Source organism: Ranitomeya imitator, chromosome 4 (genome assembly GCF_032444005.1).
Source record: "Ranitomeya imitator isolate aRanImi1 chromosome 4, aRanImi1.pri, whole genome shotgun sequence".
NCBI classification, from domain to species: domain Eukaryota; kingdom Metazoa; phylum Chordata; class Amphibia; order Anura; family Dendrobatidae; genus Ranitomeya; species Ranitomeya imitator.
This window is the reverse complement of record NC_091285.1, coordinates 12,886,141-12,908,378: the sequence shown is the minus strand read 5'-3', so window position 1 is coordinate 12,908,378 and position 22,238 is coordinate 12,886,141. Positions and strand designations below refer to the sequence as shown.

The following is a 22,238-nucleotide window of genomic DNA, read 5'->3' as shown; positions in this document are numbered from 1 at the left end:
AAATGCTAAAATTAATCGTACCCCAGACCAGACCCTCAAAAGTAATCACACACCAGAAAAGAACCCTTTAAACACTTCTGCCTAGAGCGAAACTACCATCAGGGTCTGGTACACCACAAGTCCAGAAGATGATTGTCGAAAGGTAAGTGTCTGAATTAATGTTAGGAATTTATTTCAAGGGGTCTGGTTCTAGGAATGGAATTAAACTTAGGTGTCTGGTCTGGGTTCTGAATTCATTTAGGTGAGGTGTCTTTAGGTTTACAGTCTAGGGTATGATTCGTTTTAGTCTCTGAATTAATTTTATAGATGTAATCTGGGGTTTAAACTAATTTTAGGGTCTGAATTTTAGGTGTCAAATCTGATTTTTAGGGCTATGGTCTGAATAATTTTAGGGGTCTTATCTGGGGTCTGAATTAGTTTTAGACGTCAGATTCAAGGTCTGAATTAATGTTTTAGAAGCCTGATTTAATCTTAAGGGTCTGGTATGGCATCTAAATCAATTTTAGAGGTGTGTTTTAAATTCAGGGGTTTAATAATCTGGGATCTTGTCTATGGCATGAATTACATTTTTGGGGGCTTGTCAAGGTCTGATTTTTTTTTTTTCATCAAGGGTCTGATCTGGGCTTATAATGAGTTTAGGAATCTGATCTTGGATGTTAATTTGCTTAGGGGGGGTCTTAATTAATTTTGGAGTTTAGTCTGAATGGACTTGGATCTCGATTAATTATAAGGGTCTTGTGTCCAAATTAACTTATGGGTTAGGTCTGTTTTTCCCACGAGCTATATATATATATATAAATCTTAACATAAAAGTTCTACAAAGGTTGCAAAATTTTATGAAGACATTGTTCCTGTTGGTTTTTATTTCTGACCTTTTCCTGCCGGTGGACCCAAACTCCAAATTAATGGGAGTCCCCCTGGTACAACGAAATATTGAAGAAGCTACTGATATTAACAAGAAAGAGACTTCTGGAAACCTTGGACTTCAACACCAGATAAGCACAGAATTTATTGTGTCCATTCCATGAATTATTAACCACACATGTGGCATCAGATGTTCACAGGAAGCCATAAATGATAGTAAATATCCCCCCGTCGAGGGCTCTGATCCCTTATCAAACATGGCGAAAATTTTTTTTAAGTAAAACAACATTTTATTTGGTAGATAACTGGTGCAAATATTCATGTTTCTACTCCAAAACGGCTTGATTGCCATCACAAATGACAGTACATTCAATAACTCTTCACCGACGACCACATTTTCACATAAATTAAATAAAATAGAAACCGAAGAGAAGTTTACAAGAAAAAAAATGACACCAAAAATGACATGTCTGAAATTGGTAACACAATTTTGGTCTCATCCTTGTTTTATTTTTCTCCATGGTAGCTGAAATTTTGTTTAGTCCGATCCTAAATTCTATATCTATATATATCTATATCTAGAAGTCTATTATTTCTTAACATCAGAAAGGAGTACGACTACACAGGTTTTGTTTGTAGTCTGTTACCATGGAGACACAAAGGGATTTTTATATTTTTTTTAATTAAAGATATTGGCAAAGTTACTTATTTTTAAAAAATTCTCGATTAAATTAAATAAAAGTGGACACAACATTTAAGCGCCTATTTTTAAAAGTTAACATATCCCAAAAATGCAAATGTTCATTGATATAAACTGTACAGGGCTGTAGACATAATGTCCGGACACAAGTCATCAGCTGGACAGTATGAGAGTTTACGATGACCAATGTCAAAAGTTTCAGAAAGGTGGCATCGGGAAGTCAAAGGATCGAGAAGAACATAGCGATTGGGAGGTATATTCTGGTCTGGGTATGATTTTTTTTGTGTTCATATGGCCTAACGCCTGAAAACTAAGGACTCTGGTCTAAGAGTTGATAATTTTGGAGTCTGATTTGGGGTGTGATCATTATGTGGGCTGGATTGAGGTCTGACAATACAGGTGTATGATCATTTAGTGAGTTGATATATTTAGGGGGCTGTTCAGAAGTCTAAGAAGTGGAGGTTTTGAGTCTGATATTTTAGGAACATGGTGTTTTGGGGCAGCAGAATTTAGGACGCTTGTGGTCTTAACATTTGTGGCGTACTAATTTATAGGCAAAGGGTCCTTAAATTTATGTGTTTGGTGTCTGATAATATAAGGTCTAGGATCTGTAATTTTGGGGGTTTGGTCTAGGGTGTGATGATGTAGGTTGTCTGGCATATGAAAATTTAGGGTTTGGGTCCATGGTCTGATAATTTAGTGATTTGGTGTCTGAAGAATTTAAGGTTCTGGGGTCCTAAAATTGATAGGTCTAGGACCTTATAATTTATGGACCTGGTGCCCTAATATGTATGCGTTTGGTGGCTTATAGAGGGGACTGGTTTGCGGATTGATATTTTAGGAGACTGGTCTAGAGTGTACTAATTTTAAGGGTTTGAGGTCTGATAATTTATTGGTTTGGTGTCATTAGAATTTAGGGGTCTGATAATTCAGGTGTCGAGTTCTTATTCTTCATGCTCATGCGAAGAGGTATTTTCACTTTTCAATACCCCTGATGCTGCCCCACCATCTTTGTTTTAGGTTCACAAGTAAAAACTGCTGTACATTTTTTTTCACCACCATTAAGGAAAAATTAGTAAACAAAAAAGTTTTCGGTTGCCACAATGCGTGAACACAGCGCTAGCGTCCTGCATTATGATCATTCATTAGTGCACCAATTTACATATATATCGGGCTTTGTTAGCCATTTAAAGACAGGCTGGAATTTACTTACTTTTGATTTCCCTGGCGTTACATAAATGTTCGGGGTTAAAAAAGAAAAAAATCCGGCCTGTTTCCACACAGTGTGAATTAATCCGTACTATATTTTACGTTTCGACGATGACCCTATTCTAAATATTAGCGAGATAGCTATGATATTGCTTCTACCACAGGATCTCTACAAGTCACTACATGAGGACCTCCATGACTAAAGCTGAGTACGTGACTCGCATGCATATGCCCGAGGCCAATCCACACCAACGAGTAGGAAGTTACAAGATGGAAGGAATCCACTATACATGAAGGTTTAGGTGCAAAAATTGGTCTAGCCATGTACTGACCACATCTGCTTCCTTATGTCACGTATGTGGGCGAACCTTCAGGGCCCAGATTGGCCTCATCAGCCACCTCCGGACCCATAACTACTAGATCTCTTCTAACCCTGAAGCCTTGATCATCTTCGACTACGAAGGACGAACATCAGATTTATATAAACTGTCCCGTTTTTTTTCCCAAGTGCGGAAAACCACTTAAAACAGTGCTGGAAAACTACAACGAGGCATCATGTAATTCCTTTTTTATTCCTCCAGGAAATTTATGACTAAGAGACAAGTGGGTGTTACCATCTCGCTTGAAAAAGGGGCTAAACAATCTGACGGCCAGCCCTGGTTGGACGGTGTAGGGACATACTCCCAAATTGTGAGGAGTATTCCGTGAGGAATATCATGAATTAAATAATGTAGAAATCTAAGGAAGGATGCACCAGAATTTTTATTTCTGGAGGAAAACAAGTATTTCAGTTCTTTCTTGTGAAGTTCTAAAATAGGGACTTTTCTTAAGAGTTAACACTTATTTGGTACTTCGCTTCGGCATCTGATACAAACAGACTATTCATATTGTAGACCAGCAATAGGTGGGGAGTAAATGGAAATAAGGATCACTTGAGCTATATTATATTATATTATTGAAACGTGGCTTGGACGAGGTTTTAACAGCGTTTTGATGGCCGCAAACTATTCTGTGAAGACGTTTTTGGAAAGCTATCAGAAGCCATAAAGGCTATGGACACCTTTGCACAGATTATTTTATTGATCATTTGCATCTTCAACCAAAAAATTGACAACTTTATAAATGTCCTAATATTCTTCTGTTGTACTGTCTGAGTAACTCCTTCACCTAGATGGTTATCCTGCTGCTTCCTACATAGATGACAGCACGCTGCTCTTGATTGTTACACCTCTCTGTGCTTTCCTTCTTTCAGTGTTATAGATTTGACCAACGTGGGTCAAACGTGCCAATTTCAATAGAACAACCGAGGACCAATCAGGCAGTTGGACTTTTAACATATCTGATTCTTATGTTCTCACAGAAAATAAGCCTTCACTAGATTTACCTGGCAGGCCCATACAGAACACATGCACACTTGGCCAAGTTGAGGGAGCAGAACGCAAAGCTGTCAACCAAAGCGTTTGGCACATAGATATCTAATGTGTATGGCCAGGCAAAGACTCTTACCATTTTTCTGCTGTAGAGGTTGCCTAACTTCTTCCAATAGCTGGCTATTCTGCTGCTTCCAAAAGGGCACACTGCTATTGACAGTGGCAACGCTCTCTGTTTCCCTTCTCGCAGCGTTAAACTATTCATAAATATAAGATTAATGTGGGTTGAACACACCAATTTTGACAAGACGACAAAACAAGGACATCTCCGTTTTTCTCCAAGACATAAGAAATTCGAACTGCTCGATTCTTTTTTCAAGGAAGATAACCTGAAATCAAAGGTGTTTGGTAGCACCTTATTTCCCTCTCTCTATACAGAACACATGCACCCTTGGCCACATCGAGGTAGGGTGGGAGAAGGATGCTAATCTCTCAACCAAACAAGTTTCGGCAGACGGGTATCTAATGTGCCTGGCCTGCCAAAGACTAATGCTGTAGAAGTTGTGTATCTTCTTCAACTAGCTGGTTATCCTGCTGTTTCCTAGACAGCACAGTGCTTGCTCTCACCTGTAGAAACTCTCGGCAGCACCTTATTTTCCTCTCTCATGCAGACTGCCGAATAACATTGAGGAAAGGAGATACAGCTCTAAATCAAACATGTGTATGGCAAGCCTGAAAGATAGAGGTAGGCGGAAAGAGGGTGAGGAGGTTGAGGAGAAGTGAAAAAAAAAGCATCCAAGTGCTCAGAGAGGGCAGCTCACAGAGCCTGTACTGTATCAAATAGAGAGAAAAGCACACAATGCAGACTTTGCAGGGGAAAATCAGTCCAGGAATGAAGCTGTGCTGATACATGAGAGCTGCTGAAGACAGACCTCACATGCAGCATGTAATACTTTGAAGGACACAACCAAAGGAGAAAAGTCCAAAACAAGGAACAAGAGGTAAACTGAATATTAAACGGTATTGGAATCTCTGAAAGAATGAAGAGTCTAAAACTAAGTGCAACTGACGTTTAACCACTAACTTATGCTCAAACTATTTCTTCTGTGTCAAGGGTGTCCATGGCCTTTAACAGTACACAACGTATACTATAATACAGTACAATTTGATAACGCAGTTGCTATGGCCGAACACATCCTAATCAGTAGACTACATACAAAAAAACAACAATTCAAGTGAGAATTGTATGCAATGTGTTTCGAAAAGTAAGCCATAGCCAAGACACCTCGTATACAAGACACAGACGACAACTTCGAGCATTTAGTATGGAGCTGGCGTTCACATTCACAATCGCCACGAAAATGATGACATTTCTAGAACTCACAGGCCGAGGATGTGACATCCTAATGGATATTTATCCCGCACTTAAATACATTCTGAACAGTGTTCACAGTTTTTCTGTTCTCGAAAGAGAAAATTTTACTCTTCTTCGATAACAGCAGTAAAAGAAAGATGCATAAGTTATACCATAGACCTGTACCATCTGCCTCGGTACAGAAATGCCCTTTTAAGCAGCATATATATATATATACACAAATGCTAACATTTCCCCATCTGGAGGGGCCGCTAACAGTACAAGGACATGCGGCTCCTGCGCATTGCTTCGCTTATTAAGTAGGCCGGGCTTAATTCTGGCTCCTCCGTCATAATTACTATGTTCTGCCATTCACATGTCAGGTTCGATTGTTTTATCGCATCCACTACACAAAGAGCATAGAGGCAATCATCAAAGGTGGCCGCCATGGTCAACGGCCTGCCGTCCCATGTTCTCCTGTCTTCCTGGTCTTCGAACGCCTGCCGCACCGCCTGTACCATTTTGATAGTCCCTCTAAGGTACGGGGAAGGGATGTCGCTAAAAGCCTTTTCAGGCAAGAGGGAATTACTGACGGGTGTGGAGTCTTTTAAGAGCAATTCTCGTTCGGAAGAACTGTTATTTTGTCCGTACAGATCCGTCCCCATGACAATCAGTCTACCGGAGGATCCGACCACTGTTACGTGTTGTTTGAACTCTCCGGGTACGTTAAAGTTGAGGGTCACCGTACAGCACACTCCACCTTCGAGGACCATCTGAAATGTACAGAAGTCGTCACTGGTTATCTGCCGGATTCCTTTTATGTGGTCTGTCTGCTTGACGAAGGTTTTTAGAAGTCCGTGGACCTTCACTGCTTTCTGGTTCGTTAGGAAAGTCAAGAGGTCGATGATGTAGCTGCCCACAGAATGCAGCCCACCACCGCCCATCAGGTCGTCACAGCTCCAGTTGTATTTCTTGCCCAGTAGACTTCCACCATGGACTTGGACCTCGCACACTTGAAGTTCCCCCACATATCCTTCTTGTATCAGCTGCTTCATCTTCACAAAAGCGGGAAGAAACCTCAAGACATTTCCCATGATGCTCATGAGCTTGGGATAATAGTGAGCCGCCGACATCATACGAAACGCGTCGAGAGGTGTTGCTGTTCTATCGCAGATAACGTTCTTACCGATGCCTGAAGGAGAAGAAGACGACAAGAATTAGATATCTATACAACTACAGAAAAAATAGTGTTTCTTAAGTTTCTAGCAAATAAAAACTCAATACCGATACCAGAAAGAGAAAACTAATAGGTGCAAATTGAGAATATCTTCTATTTCAAGATGTCCGTCCATCATTGGTTTCAAATCCAACCCCTTAGTTTAGTCAGAGATACCCAACTGATAGATTGTTGTCCAAATCCAGACCGGTGGTCCAGATGAACACACCCCGAAGACCTGCCACCATACATGCTGTGGAAAAGGACATTGCTACCTCCAGATTATTTAGTCGAATAACAGACCAGGTCTTGACGATACCCAGAGCCAGGACGTTCTGTATAGATCTACTTTTAGGTCTGAAATTCTATATACATTTTAGGGGTCTGAGATATTTTTAGGAGTGTATTCTGGGGTATGAGGTGGTGTGGAGTCTGAATTATTATTAAGGGTTTGGTGTAGAATCTGTCTAATTTTAGGGGTCTGGTCAGGGTTCTGGTTCATTTTAGAGGACTAGTTTAGGGCCTGAATTTATTTTAATGGTCTATTAGAGAAAGTAACAGTGAAGGAGACTGTACTTAGAAAGTGGGAGTATGAAAAAGAGGAATACAGCCAGTGTTCTGGGAGGGCAAATCACACAGGCTGATCTCCATCATAGTGTAAGTAGGGAGGAGGTCACACATGGCAGACTATTCAAGATGAGGGACGAGTAAATTACACACACTTCTGTATTGATGCCTTTCAACTGATCTGGAGTCTGATTAACCTTAGGGCTTTGGTTTAGGGTCTCATTAATTTTAAGGGTCTGGTCTGCATTCTGACAATTTTAGGGGTCTTTTTTAGGGCTTGATTAATTTTAGGGATTATATAGAAATAGCAACTGGGAGAGGAAAGAAGACTGTACTTAGCAGGTAAAAGCGTAGAAAATAGGGAAAGCATCTAAATACTCAGGGAGGGCAGATCACACAGCCTCATCAGATAGTGTAGATAGGGAAGAAAGCACAAATAGAAGACTCTTCAGAGGGCGAAGAAAGAAGTGACTCACACCTTAGCATCAGTGTCTTTCACATGATCTTGTTGATGATTAATATTGTTTGGTCAAGGGTATGATTAATATAAGTAGTTTAGTCTGGGTTATTATTCATTTTAGAATTGAAGTTTGTGACCTGATTATTTTAGGGGTCTGTTACAGATAATATCAGGGAAGAGGAAGACGACTGTACTAGGCAAATGAGAGAGTGTGGAACAGGGGAAAGCATCCAAGTATTCAGTGAGGGCAGAAAAGAAAGGCTAATCTGCATTATAGTGTAGATAGGGAGGAGATCACACATGGTACACTCTTCAAGGGGATTGAAAGGGAAATCATACACTACACATCAGTACCTTTTAGCTGGTCTAGTGTCATATAAATATTAACGATCTGGTCTAGTGTCTGATTTAATTTAGTGGTCTGGGTTTTGATTGATTTTAGAGGTCTGACTACTTAAAGGAGTCTAGTTTAAGGGCTGATTAACTTTAGGGGACTGGTCTGGTGTCTGATTATTTTCAAGGTTCTGGTTTGTAGTCTACATAATTTTAAAGGTCTGGTTTGGAGTCTGATAAGCTTTATAGTGTGGGGATATGAGGCAACTTTAGTGGTCTGGTGTGTGGAATAATTTCAGCAATGTGGTGTGATTGATGATGGATTTTAGGAGTCTGGTCTGAATGACGTCTAATGTTGGGGCCGGGTCTGATTTTTGTTTTTACTAGCAATGAATAGTAAATAATACTACAAGGTTTGCGAAACATTGACAAATATATGCCATCTTTACTGACGGAGCTCTATCCTTACCGCAGACCCCCCCAAAAAGTCTCCTTACTAAAAATTAGTTGAGTACCTCTACTACGTTGTATGACACTATATTTTAGGAAACGATTAGAGACACAAATTTTTCACAATTGGTCTCTACAACACACGCCCAGAGGCTTCTGGAAATTAAATACATACAGGAATTTGCTTCAGAAATGTGAAATAACGTCTGACAATGCGGAGTTCTTGCCAAAAATACACTGAGTCAATGACTTGGACACCACGAATAATACTCAGACATATTTTTTTTTGTGCAAAAGTCTAATACAGTCATTAAAGGTTATTATTGTCTTAGTGGTCATTCATTAAAAATCCACCAAACTATTTTTAGTAGATTCATAAAAATGTACCAGGCATTACACTGTGACTACTCATATAGTCCCAGTTCCAACCCGAAATCCTGGCGGTCAGATGTGAGGATTACTTCACTACTTATTTACCTAACATACCAAAAATACATCGGCACCCATTAATCAAAACCGTCTATTTTCTGTCTTGATGAGGGATCGTGCTGGAGTCTTTAAAATTGTAGGCACAGTATTCCAGATGAGGCCTGACCAAGGAGGAGTAGAGGGGGAGAATTACTTCACGTGATCCAGACTCTATGCCTCTCTTAAAGGGAACCTGTCACCCCGTTTTTGAAAGATGAGATATAAATAGTGTGAAATAGGGGCAGAGCTGGGCTTTACATTAGTGTCCTTTTGGTGCCTTTATTCCCCCGGGATGCTGCTGAAATACCTTTGTGAAGTGTCCGTTTTGTCCTGTCAGTCAAGTTGGTCAGGTCGAATGGGCGTTGTAAAATAGCGGTTCCTCCCCCTGATTCTCGGCTTGTCTTTCGTAAACGCGATCTGTGAATAGCACAGATCGCGCTTTTTCTTAGCGCCTGCGCAGTGAATTTGCCTCCGGCGCCTGCGCATTATGTTTTGCCCATCTGTGGGCAAAGCATAATTGACATCATTGCGCATGCGCGGGCCTTCACTTTAGCCGGGGTGCCCCGGAAGTTGTCATATCGGCAAAGTGTTATTCTGGATGCCGTATCTCATCCCACACTGCGAGCGTAAGGCAGGCGAGCGATCTTGGCACAAAACTTACGCTCGCAGTGTGGGATGAGATACGGCATCCAGAATAACACTTTGCCGATATGACAACTTCCGGGGCACCCCGGCTAAAGTGAAGGCCCGCGCATGCGCAATGATGTCAATTATGCTTTGCCCACAGATGGGCAAAACATAATGCGCAGGCGCCGGAGGCAAATTCACTGCGCAAGCGCTAAACATAACGCCAACGGCGGAACTAAACTTCGCAGGGAATCGCATGAGGTGGGGGAGGAACCGCTATTTTACAACGCCCATTCGACCTGACCAACTTGACTGACAGGACAAAACGGACACTTCACAAAGGTATTTCAGCAGCATCCCGGGGGAATAAAGGCACCAAAAGGACACTAATGTAAAGCCCAGCTCTGCCCCTATTTCACACTATTTATATCTCATCTTTCAAAAACGGGGTGACAGGTTCCCTTTAATACATCCTAGAAGTGTTTGCCTTTTTTGCTGCTGCATCACACTGTTGATTCATGTGCAGTCTGTGATCTATTTGTATACCCAAGTCTCTTTCACATGTGTTGTTGCTTAGTTTTGTTCCTCCCATTCTATAGATGTAATTTTCATCAGAACCTCCTGATTCATTAAGAGGCAAACACGAAAGTGGCATGAAAACGCCAACAATTGTAATTTTTTTGAGCATTTTCTAACCTAGTTACACCATAATTCTGGCATAATTGCTTTGAGGAATCATGGCTACAATTAGATTTGGAACAAAAGACACAGGTCCACCTTGTCAAACCTATAATTCTAACTCGATGATCCAGAAGAAGGCCAACCTCTCGAGTCATAAGAGAATTGCCCCATATTAGGGGAAAAAAATCCTAATAATCGCTGAGCAAATCCCAGAACAACGTTCCATCTGTAAAAATGTAGCACTCATAACCTTTTATATATTTTATTTTCAAGAAGGCATCAAGACTACTCCAGAAGATGATGAATGAAATCAACCATTGTGTGGTAGAAAGTCCCATTCATTTCACTGCTCTTACAGTAAAGAATCCCTGTCTGCGATGATGGTGAAACCCTTCAGCTAGATGTTGAACATTCTCTATTATCATTGCTGCAGTCTAAGGTATAAAAAAATCATTATGTACATCAAGGCTTTAGGTTTGGAGTAGGCAGATTTCAGGGGCTCTTCTAGAAAACTGAAAAATGTTTGCGAGGGTTGCTTTTTTTGGATGACATTCTATCTGTTGTCCTTAGCCGATACATATCATAAAATCACCTCCATCCCTAGTCCTGTTTCGAGGCTCTTTATTAGGTTAGACATTGACTTACAGGGTAGCTACCTATATATTGAGCCCCAGTTTTATATGGGGTCATATCAGTTACAGACACTCCTTGAGATCAGCACAGGCAAAATATTAATGGATACTTGAAAAATACACCGCTGCTCGGGGACCTCCCGGAAAACTCCGCCGGCCGTACTAAATTCTTCCTCAATCAGTTAGTACAATCTTTCAGCTAAGATGATGAATGAGAATCCAAGAGAATTTCAGAACCATTAGCTCCAAACTGAATATTGATGCTCGCTGAATATTTTATATGATGGCCTCTATTCCCGTGATCACTCTATTAATGGAGTTGTGGGCGCAGAACCGGAGTCTTGGCGTATTATTAGGCTGAATGCACTTTTTTTGTACAAATACACCAAATAAATACAAGGCGATTCCCATGTCCAGTGGGAAGAACCACTGACGTACCAGTTTATCGGTCACTAGTCCGAGGATCCTGGGGCATGTTTTAAGGGGTATTGTGAAAATGGACATTTAAGGCATGCCCGCAAGGATTAATGTCTTATAGACGCAAGTGTCATCTCTGGGACCAGCAGCTAAGTTAACAACAGGATCCCATGATCTGCAAAGTGAGGTGGCCATCGAGGCTGAATTTGATGAATAGGAGATTGGATAATTCTAATAGACTGAGCGGTGTGTATGTGCATCCATCTCCATGTTGAATATGGAGGATATATGGATGTCATGCAAACATATCTCACATGTGTCTCTATTTTTTAATTCTTCTTTGACCCAGGGAATAGATTTTAATAAAAAACAAAACATACTATTAACTGGATATTAGTCCCCAACATGTACTTCCGAGAGAGGGTAGAATGTGGCACCAATTCACCATTCCCCCTTTTAGGCCACCTCCCTTAATGCCTGTGTATGCCACAGTGAAGGATTTGGTGTATACACAGGAGAATTGCCAGTTTTTCCATGGTTTTGGAAGCACTCCTCTATTTTGCCAAGACATTCTGAGAGACTTGGCAAGCATGATGTATATTATTTTACCAATATATATCATTTTTTTCAGCAAAATGTCGGCTAAAACCAAATGGGGCTGCTTGAACACTGGTGGTACTCAATTGTATAAGGATCCAACAGTGTATGAAAGTCACCATAATGCAAGCATGAACAGTTTACATTATATCCTCCTCCTCTAGCAGATTACTCCTTTAGTAGCCGATGTATCTTCCTCACCTAAAACCTAATGGCCTAGCGATTTGGTTTCAAAATTGTGCAGCCTATGGACATCACGATGAGTGGAGTCTTTAATACATGCAGCATGACACAGATCATGCAATCAATCACCCTTACAAGTAGCTTTATTTTCTGCCTCTTCTTACAAATTAACCTTTTACAAGCAGCTGTGTCCTCCTGAAGCCAAATCAACCCTTTACAAGCAGCTATGTCCTCTAGCTGCTTAACCCTTTACAGGCAGCTGTATTCTCCACCACTAGCTGGGCTGAATAACACACAGAAAAATCTAATGAGATGGCTGATACTTAACAACTTTCTGTATAAATTAAACTTCAAGGTCCTGTCTAAAGGCAAAAGTATATTTAGTTTGATTTTTCTACTGCTGATGCATTCATTTGCCTAGTCTGAGAACACTCTTTAATCGGCTTATGAGAAAAATAGGTAAATTGGTTCTCCCATTGTGTTCTATGCAAAATCCGGAAATTGACCAACCTTGATGATGACATTTGTCACTTTTGACTGGGCAAGTGGCCAACTTTACTGTCACAATTTTCCTCTTGTAGGACTCACTAAGCAGACACAAAGAGTAACTAAACCTATTTTGGTGGTTGTAATATTAATATTTTTTGTAACATCCTTTTTTCTTTAGGCACCCTGTATAATAATGTGTAGTATTATAAAACTGCATATATAGTATGTGGTTAAAATGCTCATGAAACTCTTAGTATTTTTTTTTTTTAAAGTTTGATTGTTTTATGTTAGTTTTAGAAATTTTTAGGAATAAATGTATTTGCGACACTTTCCCCTACATTATTTTTTTCTTTTTACAATCAATTTTATTAACTTTTATAACAAGAAGCTCATTTTGTAGAGTGACTTTCCTGACTTTTCTGCGCTTTTCCGGCCTTGATTACTTTCAGGAAGTTGCTTTGTCCTCGACTTAACAAACCATTTCCACTTTTTTCTGCCGGCCACTTTACGGTTTAGTAAGGGAGAAATACTTTCTCCTGCCTGAAGCTCATCCTCCTCCCCAGATGAAAGAAATCTCCTTACTTCTGGCAGAATTTTTTTTTATAGCTGGCGAACCAACGCTCATCTTTCCTCCGTACTGATGACCTTCCAGCTCTGATGAGTCTTCATGAACGCGGAGGGTCAAGCCGCTGCCCAACTTATATAGTAGCGGCTTATTTCTGGGAAGAAAAGCGTAGAGCGATGGAATTTAAGCTGCCTCATCCTTCTTTTGTCCCAATATCATCTGTCATGGAAGAGTCTGGAGGTCTCATGAACATTTGATGGTTGTCTGATCCTAAGGGTTTAGCCAATTTAAAGGATTATTACCACGACTAAAAATTATCACCAAAGACTTATCTGGTAGCGGTTTATCTGCCTGGGGAAGAAAAGGTTCAAGCGATTGAATTCAAGCTGCCTGATCCTTCTTTGTCCCAATATCACCTGTCGGTGAAGAGACGAGAGGTCCCATAAACATTTGACGGTTGTGAGATCCTGACGAAAACTAAGGGTTCAGCCAATTTAAAAGGATTATTACTATCCCTAAAAATTATCACCAAAGACTTATCTGGTAGCGGTTTATCTGCCTGGGGAAGAAAAGGTTCAAGCGATTGAATTCAAGCTGCCTGATCCTTGTTTGTCCCAATATCACCTGTCGGTGAAGAGACGGGAGGTCCCATAAACATTTGACGAAAACTAAGGGTTCAAACAATTTAAGCAATTATTGCAATCTCTAAAAATTATCCCTAATGACCTACCTGGTAGCAGCTCATCTACCTGTGTAACAAATGGATCGGGTAAATTCAAACTGCCTGATCCCTAAAAGTTATCACCTGTCTAAAGAATAAAGTAAAGATGGTTGTTCCACCACCAAGTCCTCCACCAACCTTCGGAATGGAGCTTTGAAATTACCCATCAGAATGGAGTGCTGGTTGCACATTTGCACCATTGCTTCGCTCATTCTCTATGGGACTAGTGGAGATAACGCTCTGTCTATTCTAATGGGGGATTTTAGAGCACAGTTCTAAGGATCTATGGGTTTTTTTAAAGAAAAAGAAACTCTCCGAATCCATGACAAAATTCCTCAAAAACTCTAAGACTCTCTAAGGTTCTGTACACTCACCCTTAGAGAAGTGTTATGACCTGGTGGTTAGGAGTACCCGACCTGATAGTTAAACTCATACAGGACGAGCTCTGGGATGTGGGAGCTCTGCTGACCGCAAGCCCTAATCCTATCGCACACACTAAAAATCGCCGTGGAGCGCTCCTGACGCTCCCTAGGCGCCTCGTCACAGCCTAAGAACTATCTAGCCCTAGAGATAGAAAATAAAGCCTACCTTGCCTCAGAGAAATTCCCCAAAGGAATAGGCAGCCCCCCACATATAATGACTGTGAGTAAAGATGAAAGTCACAAACGCAGAAATGAAATAGGTTTCAGCAAAGGGAGGCCAGACTTACTAAATAGACAGAGGATAGGAAAGGAATCTTTGCGGTCAGCACAAAATCCTACAAAAGACCACGCAGAGTGTGCAAAAGGGTCCTCCGCACCGACTCACGGTGCAGGGGGTGCCACTCTGCATCCCAGAGCTTCCAGCTAGCAAGACAAAATCAAGATAACCAGCTGGACAAAGAAACAATGAGCAAAAATAACAATAAGGAACTTAGCTTCTGCAGGAGAAGACAGGTCACCAGGCAGATCCAGGAGCGAACTGAACCAATGCTAAAACATTGACAGCTGGCATAGAGTAACGATCGAGTGGAGTTAAATAGAGAAGCCAACCAAAGGATAAACCCCGTCACCTGTGTAAGGAACCTCAGAAGCAGCAGCTTCACTCATAGCCACCAGAGGGAGCCCATAGACAGAACTCGCCGAAGTACCATTCATGACCACAGGCGGGAGTTCGACAACAGAATTCACAACAGAGAAGCAAACTGCTACCTGTGCCCTGCTGATACCCAACAATTACACGCAAATCTTTCTCAATTCGTAACCCAAGTACAAGGTTAATCAGAAGCAGCGCCCCCCACTGCACAATTCCGGTAACTATTCATGGAGTCTTTACCATTTAGCTGGGAGGATGTGTGTCTTAATCCTGACATACAAATTATACTGACAGGAAGGTTTTTTTTATGTAGGACTCGCCTTTCCAGAAATTCCTGTTGCGCACCGCTCAGGGGGACACACACCCTGCGGTGTAGGCCGAGCAGAATGTATATCAAGATGCAAACATTTATACATCGATTAACAAACAGATGTTCGACGTCTACCTTAAAGGGGAACTGTAAAATGACACCCTACATTCCGAAATCGAGAAATGATGCCACCTTTTAAAATGCAATCAGGCCCCATTTTAGTTCAGGACAGAATTTATGGGATTAGATCACAAAGTCCCACTGCTGTGACCTCCAGAAATCAGCTTTAATCTTTGCGGAAACCTGACAGTAGAGGTGTTCCGTTTTCCTGCACTGCCCCCACAGGAGAAATTAGGTATTACATTTTTTCCATTTATATCTATGGGATGCTGTCACGGGGTTTACCGCGGAGCACTGTCACGTTACATGTCAAAAACCTTGGCAGTGAGGTAAGGATGCATTATTTTGATTTAGAAAACGCTGTATATCTGTTATCGCATGAACAAAGTTATTTAAGTTAAAGGGGTTGTACAGTGATAACTTATAGTTGGGGGTCTGACCGCTGGGACCCACACAAGGGCACTTTTCCCTGTCAGAATGGAGCAGCAGTGTGTTAGCTAGCTCAACCACTGCTCCATTCATTTCATATAGGGCTGCACCAGCAATTTGACCCCCACCGCACACTAACTTATCAACTTTTTCGTTGACAAGTGATAACTTATGTTCATTGCGCAAGCAATTTAATCATGGGTACATTCTCTACGAGATGTTTGTGGTCAACACAGAACAATATTCTTGTGTTTACCCGACGTTCTTCTGATCAGTTTTACACACACATTAGATAGATACGTGGTACCTGGTACTAGAGTCACCGCTCTTCACAGCTGCAGAGCTAGTAAGGTTGGACTTAGGCCAAGGTCAGGACTTTCCTTTATAGCATAAGTGTACATTTACACAGAGAAACACGTGAAGATTAAAGCTCCGAACAGCCAGGAGATTACTACCACCTACCTAACACTATCTAGCTCGCCATCTCTGACCCACTGAGCAGTGAACTCCACCAGACCTCCAAAAGAGTCCTCCATTATCTGGCCCCGGCTCATCTATCGATCTCCTGAATGCCAAATATCTGAATTCGGCAAGTAAAAACTTTGATCATACACAACTGATTATGGAAAATAGTGGACATCTTCTGGGACCAGGTTTGGCACAGTTCCACTTCTTTATATAAACCTTCTAAACATGAAACCCAAGTATTTAGGCCTTAGATGTACCATGAATGACTAAGTACAAAGCACATTATTAGTAGTTGTCACCCGGCTGTACGAATGCCATACTTGGAATATTTCTCATCGATACCGTCGTCATTTTTCCCGTCAATTATAAGGAATGTAAACCAGGGTAATGAAACAATCCTACAAGTTCCTTCATTTCTATGAGCTGTCACGCTGGATCTATGGGCCTGCGCTGCAGATCTACAAAGCGGGAGGTCGACAGCTCGTAATGAATATTAATGTCAGTTCCTGTCTTGTAGAGAGTGTGAGCATCGATGACGCAAGTCCTGATGTCTCGGCTCGGAAGGCTTCTCTTCTTATTCTTCGTCATCGCATCTTCGAAGGCTCAAATATCTAGTCCTGTTTGAGCTGCCACCTCTCCAGATAGTAGGGAACTGGGATAGATGCGGGCTCCACTACGGGACAATCACTTTTTTAGCAAAAATCTTCAATGTCCCTAATCAGGTTTCTGGCTCTTTTTCTTTACACCTTTCCTTTAGCATCCTTTCATGAGGACTGGTGCCCAGATCTTTGCATTTTCCATACATGACCACATCTATGGTTTGTAAGGTGGAAATGTTTCATCAATATCCTGCAAGTCAACGCACGACATAACAATATTCCACTGGCCTTAGAAGCAGCTGATCGACTTGAGAAAAACAGAAGGAAACAGGCTAGAACCTGTCTCATATTCAACGACCGTCAATTTACACCGTAAATGTGTAACTGTCAACAAGTTGCTGCTGGATCAAGGTTTGTCTGACTAAATGTGACCCCTCAGAAAAAGTTGTGAAACTTCAAGAGCAAATTACAGTGAGTGCAGAGGAACCAAATTCTCCCTGGCTTCAGTGTTGACCTCTCCAAGACAAAATATCTGATAACAGGAGTTTACTTTTTTTCTTGATGGCCTTCAGGGTGGTCTCAAGTCATGGCAACCTGATGGATGAACGATCTGTAAGAAGATCGATCTTGTGGAAGCCTAGATAGGTCCACCAGGGTCTTCTCCACCGTTATCTTGATAGTATCAAGCCATCAGGTTGCTGGTCTTCCTCTTTGCCTTGTTCCTTCTATTCCTCTGACCACGATGTCTTTCTCCACTGACTGCTCTTTTCGTATGATCGAAAGTAGACAAGTCATAGCTTGGTGATCCTTGGTTTAAGTGGCATGTCTGGCTTGATTTGTTCCAAAATTAATTTGTTTGTTCTTCTCGCCATCCATAGTATTGTTACCATCCTTCTCTAATACCACATTTCGAAGACATTCGAAGAGCGTTTAATAGATTACTGCAACTTTCTAAAATTTCAGAAAATCTTTTTTTAGGGAAAGTATGAAAGGCTTCAAGAAAAAAAAGACTACCTCCCAGAAGTCAGAGATTTAAGAATTCTTGTGTCTCGGTATGTTGGGGAAGCCGAAACTGAGATTTTAAGAGGGGAGGATTAAGGCCACAAATTTACGTTAACACAAACACCTTCTCCTCGGCAATTATTGTAAAAAAAAATAAAATCAATTACTGATAAAATAACGATTTTGGAGGGTCTACCATGCCTCTGTTGCTCCACCTGGAAAAGTATGAATATATAAATTGTGCTCACAGTCGTACATAGCAAATTATTTGCGGAGATGGAGATCGTATACATTCTATACATTAATCTATTGGTGAAATTGACTCGTGTCGTAATAGGGAGGAAGCACTTGAAGTATTAGTAAAGTTTCACATGTAGATGCCTGCCTGATGCAATGTTCGACACTCCCTGTCGGGTTTCTGTGGTCATGATGCTATTATAAAAGAGGAAAGTAAGCAGATGATTGTACTAATATAGGGTCTTGTTATTCTAAGCTAAAAAAAATGCCGTCCTGGACCGCAGTAATGAATGTTGCATCCTTCCTTCCTGTCTTAACCGTCTAAGTAAGACATACAGATGATATGAAAAGCGAAACACATGTGGAGATAGAAAAAAAATGCAAATTATACAGTAAAGATACCGGTATATTAGCAAAGAGGGATTTTACCTGTGCTGTATTATTATATATAATGGAAAATTTATAAAGAAATAATAATAAAAAAAAATACTCTAAAATCCTTAGCTTTGTAACACCTAGTATTTGGATTTTAGTAGCAAAGTCTCATCTACTTGTAGGGTACTGTAGCCCGCTACAGATTTTGCCTATGCAAAGCCACTAGTGAAATACGCAGCAACCTTGGTTTTACACATAATGCTTTTCAGAAAAAAGGGTTTTTTTTCCGGCCTTAGAGTGACTGCAGACTTGTATCCTATGTGGCTGCAGACTTGTGAATCCTCACTGCGCGCACGATGAGCGTTGTGAAGATTCTCCAGTGCTGGGAGCGGAGGGCGCGTGACAGCACATATGTGATTTGCATACATTCGAACATGTGCAGACTAGACTTGCACAGGCCGGACAAGTCTAGTTGGAATGTGCAAATTGCTCCTGGCGCCTTCACTGGAAAATTGTTGCAGCGTGCTCTATGAGGATTCACACGTCTGTAGTCACATAGAGGGACTACAGATTTGTACCCTAAGGATAGACGACCTCTTTAAAGCCCCCTCATACACTTTACATATCTGATGGATGATCGTTCGGCAGGCAGCTATCTTACCTGACTCATCCACTTGCTCGCTCGTCCAAGCTCTTCTAGGTTCTCTATGAGAAAGCCGCTGCCAAACACATGTGGCAGTGGCTTTTATATTAGAGAACAAAAGGATTGGCAGTCTGAAATGGGACATGAGGGATCTTTACCTCCCCCGACATCATCTGTCTGGAGAGAGTCAAAGCTACCTTAGGGTACCGTCACACAGTGACATTTTGATCGCTACGACGGCACGATACGTGACGCTCCAGCGTCGTAATAATATCGCTCCAGCGTCGTAGACTGCAGTCACACTTTGCAATGTACAACGCTGGAGCGATAATTTCATGACGTATGTGCGATGTAGAAGCCGTTGGTTACTATGCGCACATCGTATACAATATCGTGCACACCTTTGTTACACCATGCGATCATGCCGCCACAGCGGGACACTAGACGACGAAAGAAAGTTTCAAACGATCTGCTACGACGTACGATTCTCAGCAGGGTCCCTGATCGCAGGAGCGTGTCAGACACAGCGAGATCGCTGGAACGTCACGGATATATCGCTCGAACGTCACAAATCGTGCCGTCGTAGCGATCAAAATGCCACTGTGTGACGGTACCCTTACATTCGATTCGTCTAATGTGTATGGGGCCTTAAAGATAAATCATGAACTGAGAATCCCAGAAACCCCTATGACTGAACAGAAAAACAACGGTGACGCAAAAAAACGTGCTTGGATTGGAATACCTGCCTCATACCAAGTGGCCTAGCGGACAGACCAAGATCTCCGAGTCAAGCACAATCCATGTTTCATGGACGTGTGAAACCGGCCTTACAGGTAAGTTTTTTACTAGACAGACCGTCCTTTCTGGTGCTTCATACTCTATTACTAGATTTCCTGCTAACCTGTAGTCTGTTTGCCAGAAAACATAAAAAACTAGAAATCTTATGGACTTTGCCTGTTGCATGTTTTACAAGAAAAGCAGCTGTCAACCTTAGGCCTTGTTCAGACGTCTGTTTTTCGCCTACGTGTTTTATCCATGTTTTTACCAGATAAAACAAGCACCCATTATAATTTATGGCGCTGTTGACATGTCCGTATTTTTGGGGGACAGTGTGACTCAAGTGTGTCTGTTTTTGATCCGCGTTATGGTCAGATTGTTGTAACTGGCACCAGCTGCACGCTCCATTTAATTCCTTGCAGAAAGTGACATTATACTATAGCTACCAACATTTACGTTAAAGGGGTTTTCCAACTTTGTTTTTAAAATGCCTTTCAGCGTTTTAAAACTTAACACCTAGCCCCCAAAATACCTTTTATGATCTTATTGCTAGCTGGACGATCCTAATTGCACTTACGCTCGCCTGCTTCTTTACGTGTCACACTACGGGGCGGTTTTCTGCCAACATCTCTCAGCTGGCATAGTGACCATATCTGAACATCACACCTCCCTACTCCTCTATTATCTCACCCACTTTGTAAGGCAAGTGCTATCTTGATATCCTAATTCTGACCTTCATCAGGCTGAATGCACACGCAAGGGGCAAAAACACGCTGAACGTGCGCGGAGGAATTAAGGCCCCCATACACGAGACTAAAGTCAACTGAACCCATTGATATTGACAGGCTGGGTGATGGTTTAAGGTCTATGTTGCCAATGGAGATGCTGACCGCGTACGTCCAATTTCAGACTGCCGATCTGTGAGAAAAGCCACAGGCCAACATGTCAGCCGGCAGCCTACTCAGACGTCACAGGAGCTCTTGGCCGAGCAAGCGCTTCCATGTTTAGGAGTGTCGGCGGAACGATCTACCAAATACCCAACTTATGAGGATCTCAGGAGCCTCCATAGGTGGCTTACTTACAAGTCCTGGTGGTTTACAAGTCTCCAACGGCAGCCATATTGTTATTATGGATACACCACGGTTTAACTGTTAGGAAGCACCATGATATAACCAATGAATGATATCTAACGCTACATGTGGGCTATATAGAATATCTATTACATTAAAGTGGAGAAAATCCTAATTTTCAGATACTCAATTAACTGAAACTTCTCTCTTCCTTTCTATTAACCCTTTCACGACATGCGCCGTACTATTACTGCGCATGCCGTGTCACCCCCTTTGATGTGGGCTCCGGCGGTGAGCCCACATCAAAGTCGCGACATGTCAGCTGTTTTGTACAGCTGACATGTGCGCTCAATAGCGGCGGGTGAAATCGCTATTCACCCGCCGCTATTAACCTGTTAAATGCTGCTGTCAAACGCAGACAGCGGCATTTAACCGGCGCTTCCGGACGGAAATGATGTCATCGCCGACCCCCGTCACATGATCGGGGGTCGGCGATGCATCAGGAAGGTAACCATAGAGGTCCTTGAGACCTCTATGGTTACTGATGCCGGCCTGCTGTGAGCGCCCCCTGTGGTCGGGCTCACAGCACACCTGCATTTCAGCTACATAGCAGCGATCTGATTATCCCTGCTATGTAGCAGAGCCGATCAGGCTATGCTAGATTCTAGCCTCCCATGGAGGCTATTGAAGCATGGCACAAGTAAAAAAAAAATGTTTTTAAAAATATGAAAAAAATATAAAAAATATAAAAGTTTAAATCACCCCCCTTTCGCCCCATCCTAAATAAAACAATTAAAAAAAACAAAAACCTACATGTATTTGGTATCGCTGCGTTCAGAATCGCCCGATTTATCAATAAAAAAAAGCATTAACCTGATTGCTAAACAGCGTAGCGAGAAAAAAATCCTAAACGCCAGAATTACGCTTTTTTGGTCGCCGCAACATTGCATTAAAATGCAATAACAGGTGATCAAAAGAACGTATCTGCACCGAAATGGTATCATTAAAAACGTCAGCTCGGCACGCAAAAAATAAGTCCTCACCCGACCCCAGATCACGAAAAATGGAGACGCTACGGGTATCGGAAAATGGCACTTTTTTTTTTTTAAGTAAAGTTTTGAATTTTTTTTCACCACTTGGATAAAAAATAACCTAGACATGTTAGATGTCTATGAACTCGTAATGACTTAGAGAATTACAATGGCAGGTTAGTATTAGCATTTAATGAACC

General features: G+C 41.6%; 1 protein-coding gene across 1 annotated transcript in view; it reads right to left on the bottom strand.

Moving 5' to 3' along the window:
* Positions 1 to 984: 984 nt before the first annotated feature.
* LOC138675100 (glucose-fructose oxidoreductase domain-containing protein 1) overlaps positions 985 to 22,238 on the bottom strand; it is a 34,303-nt gene continuing 13,049 nt past the window's right edge. The window contains exon 2 of the mRNA XM_069763081.1: positions 985 to 6,689. Coding sequence (XP_069619182.1) covers positions 5,770 to 6,689 — 920 coding nt within the window. The 3' untranslated portion in view covers positions 985 to 5,769. The remainder of the gene's footprint in view (positions 6,690 to 22,238) is intronic.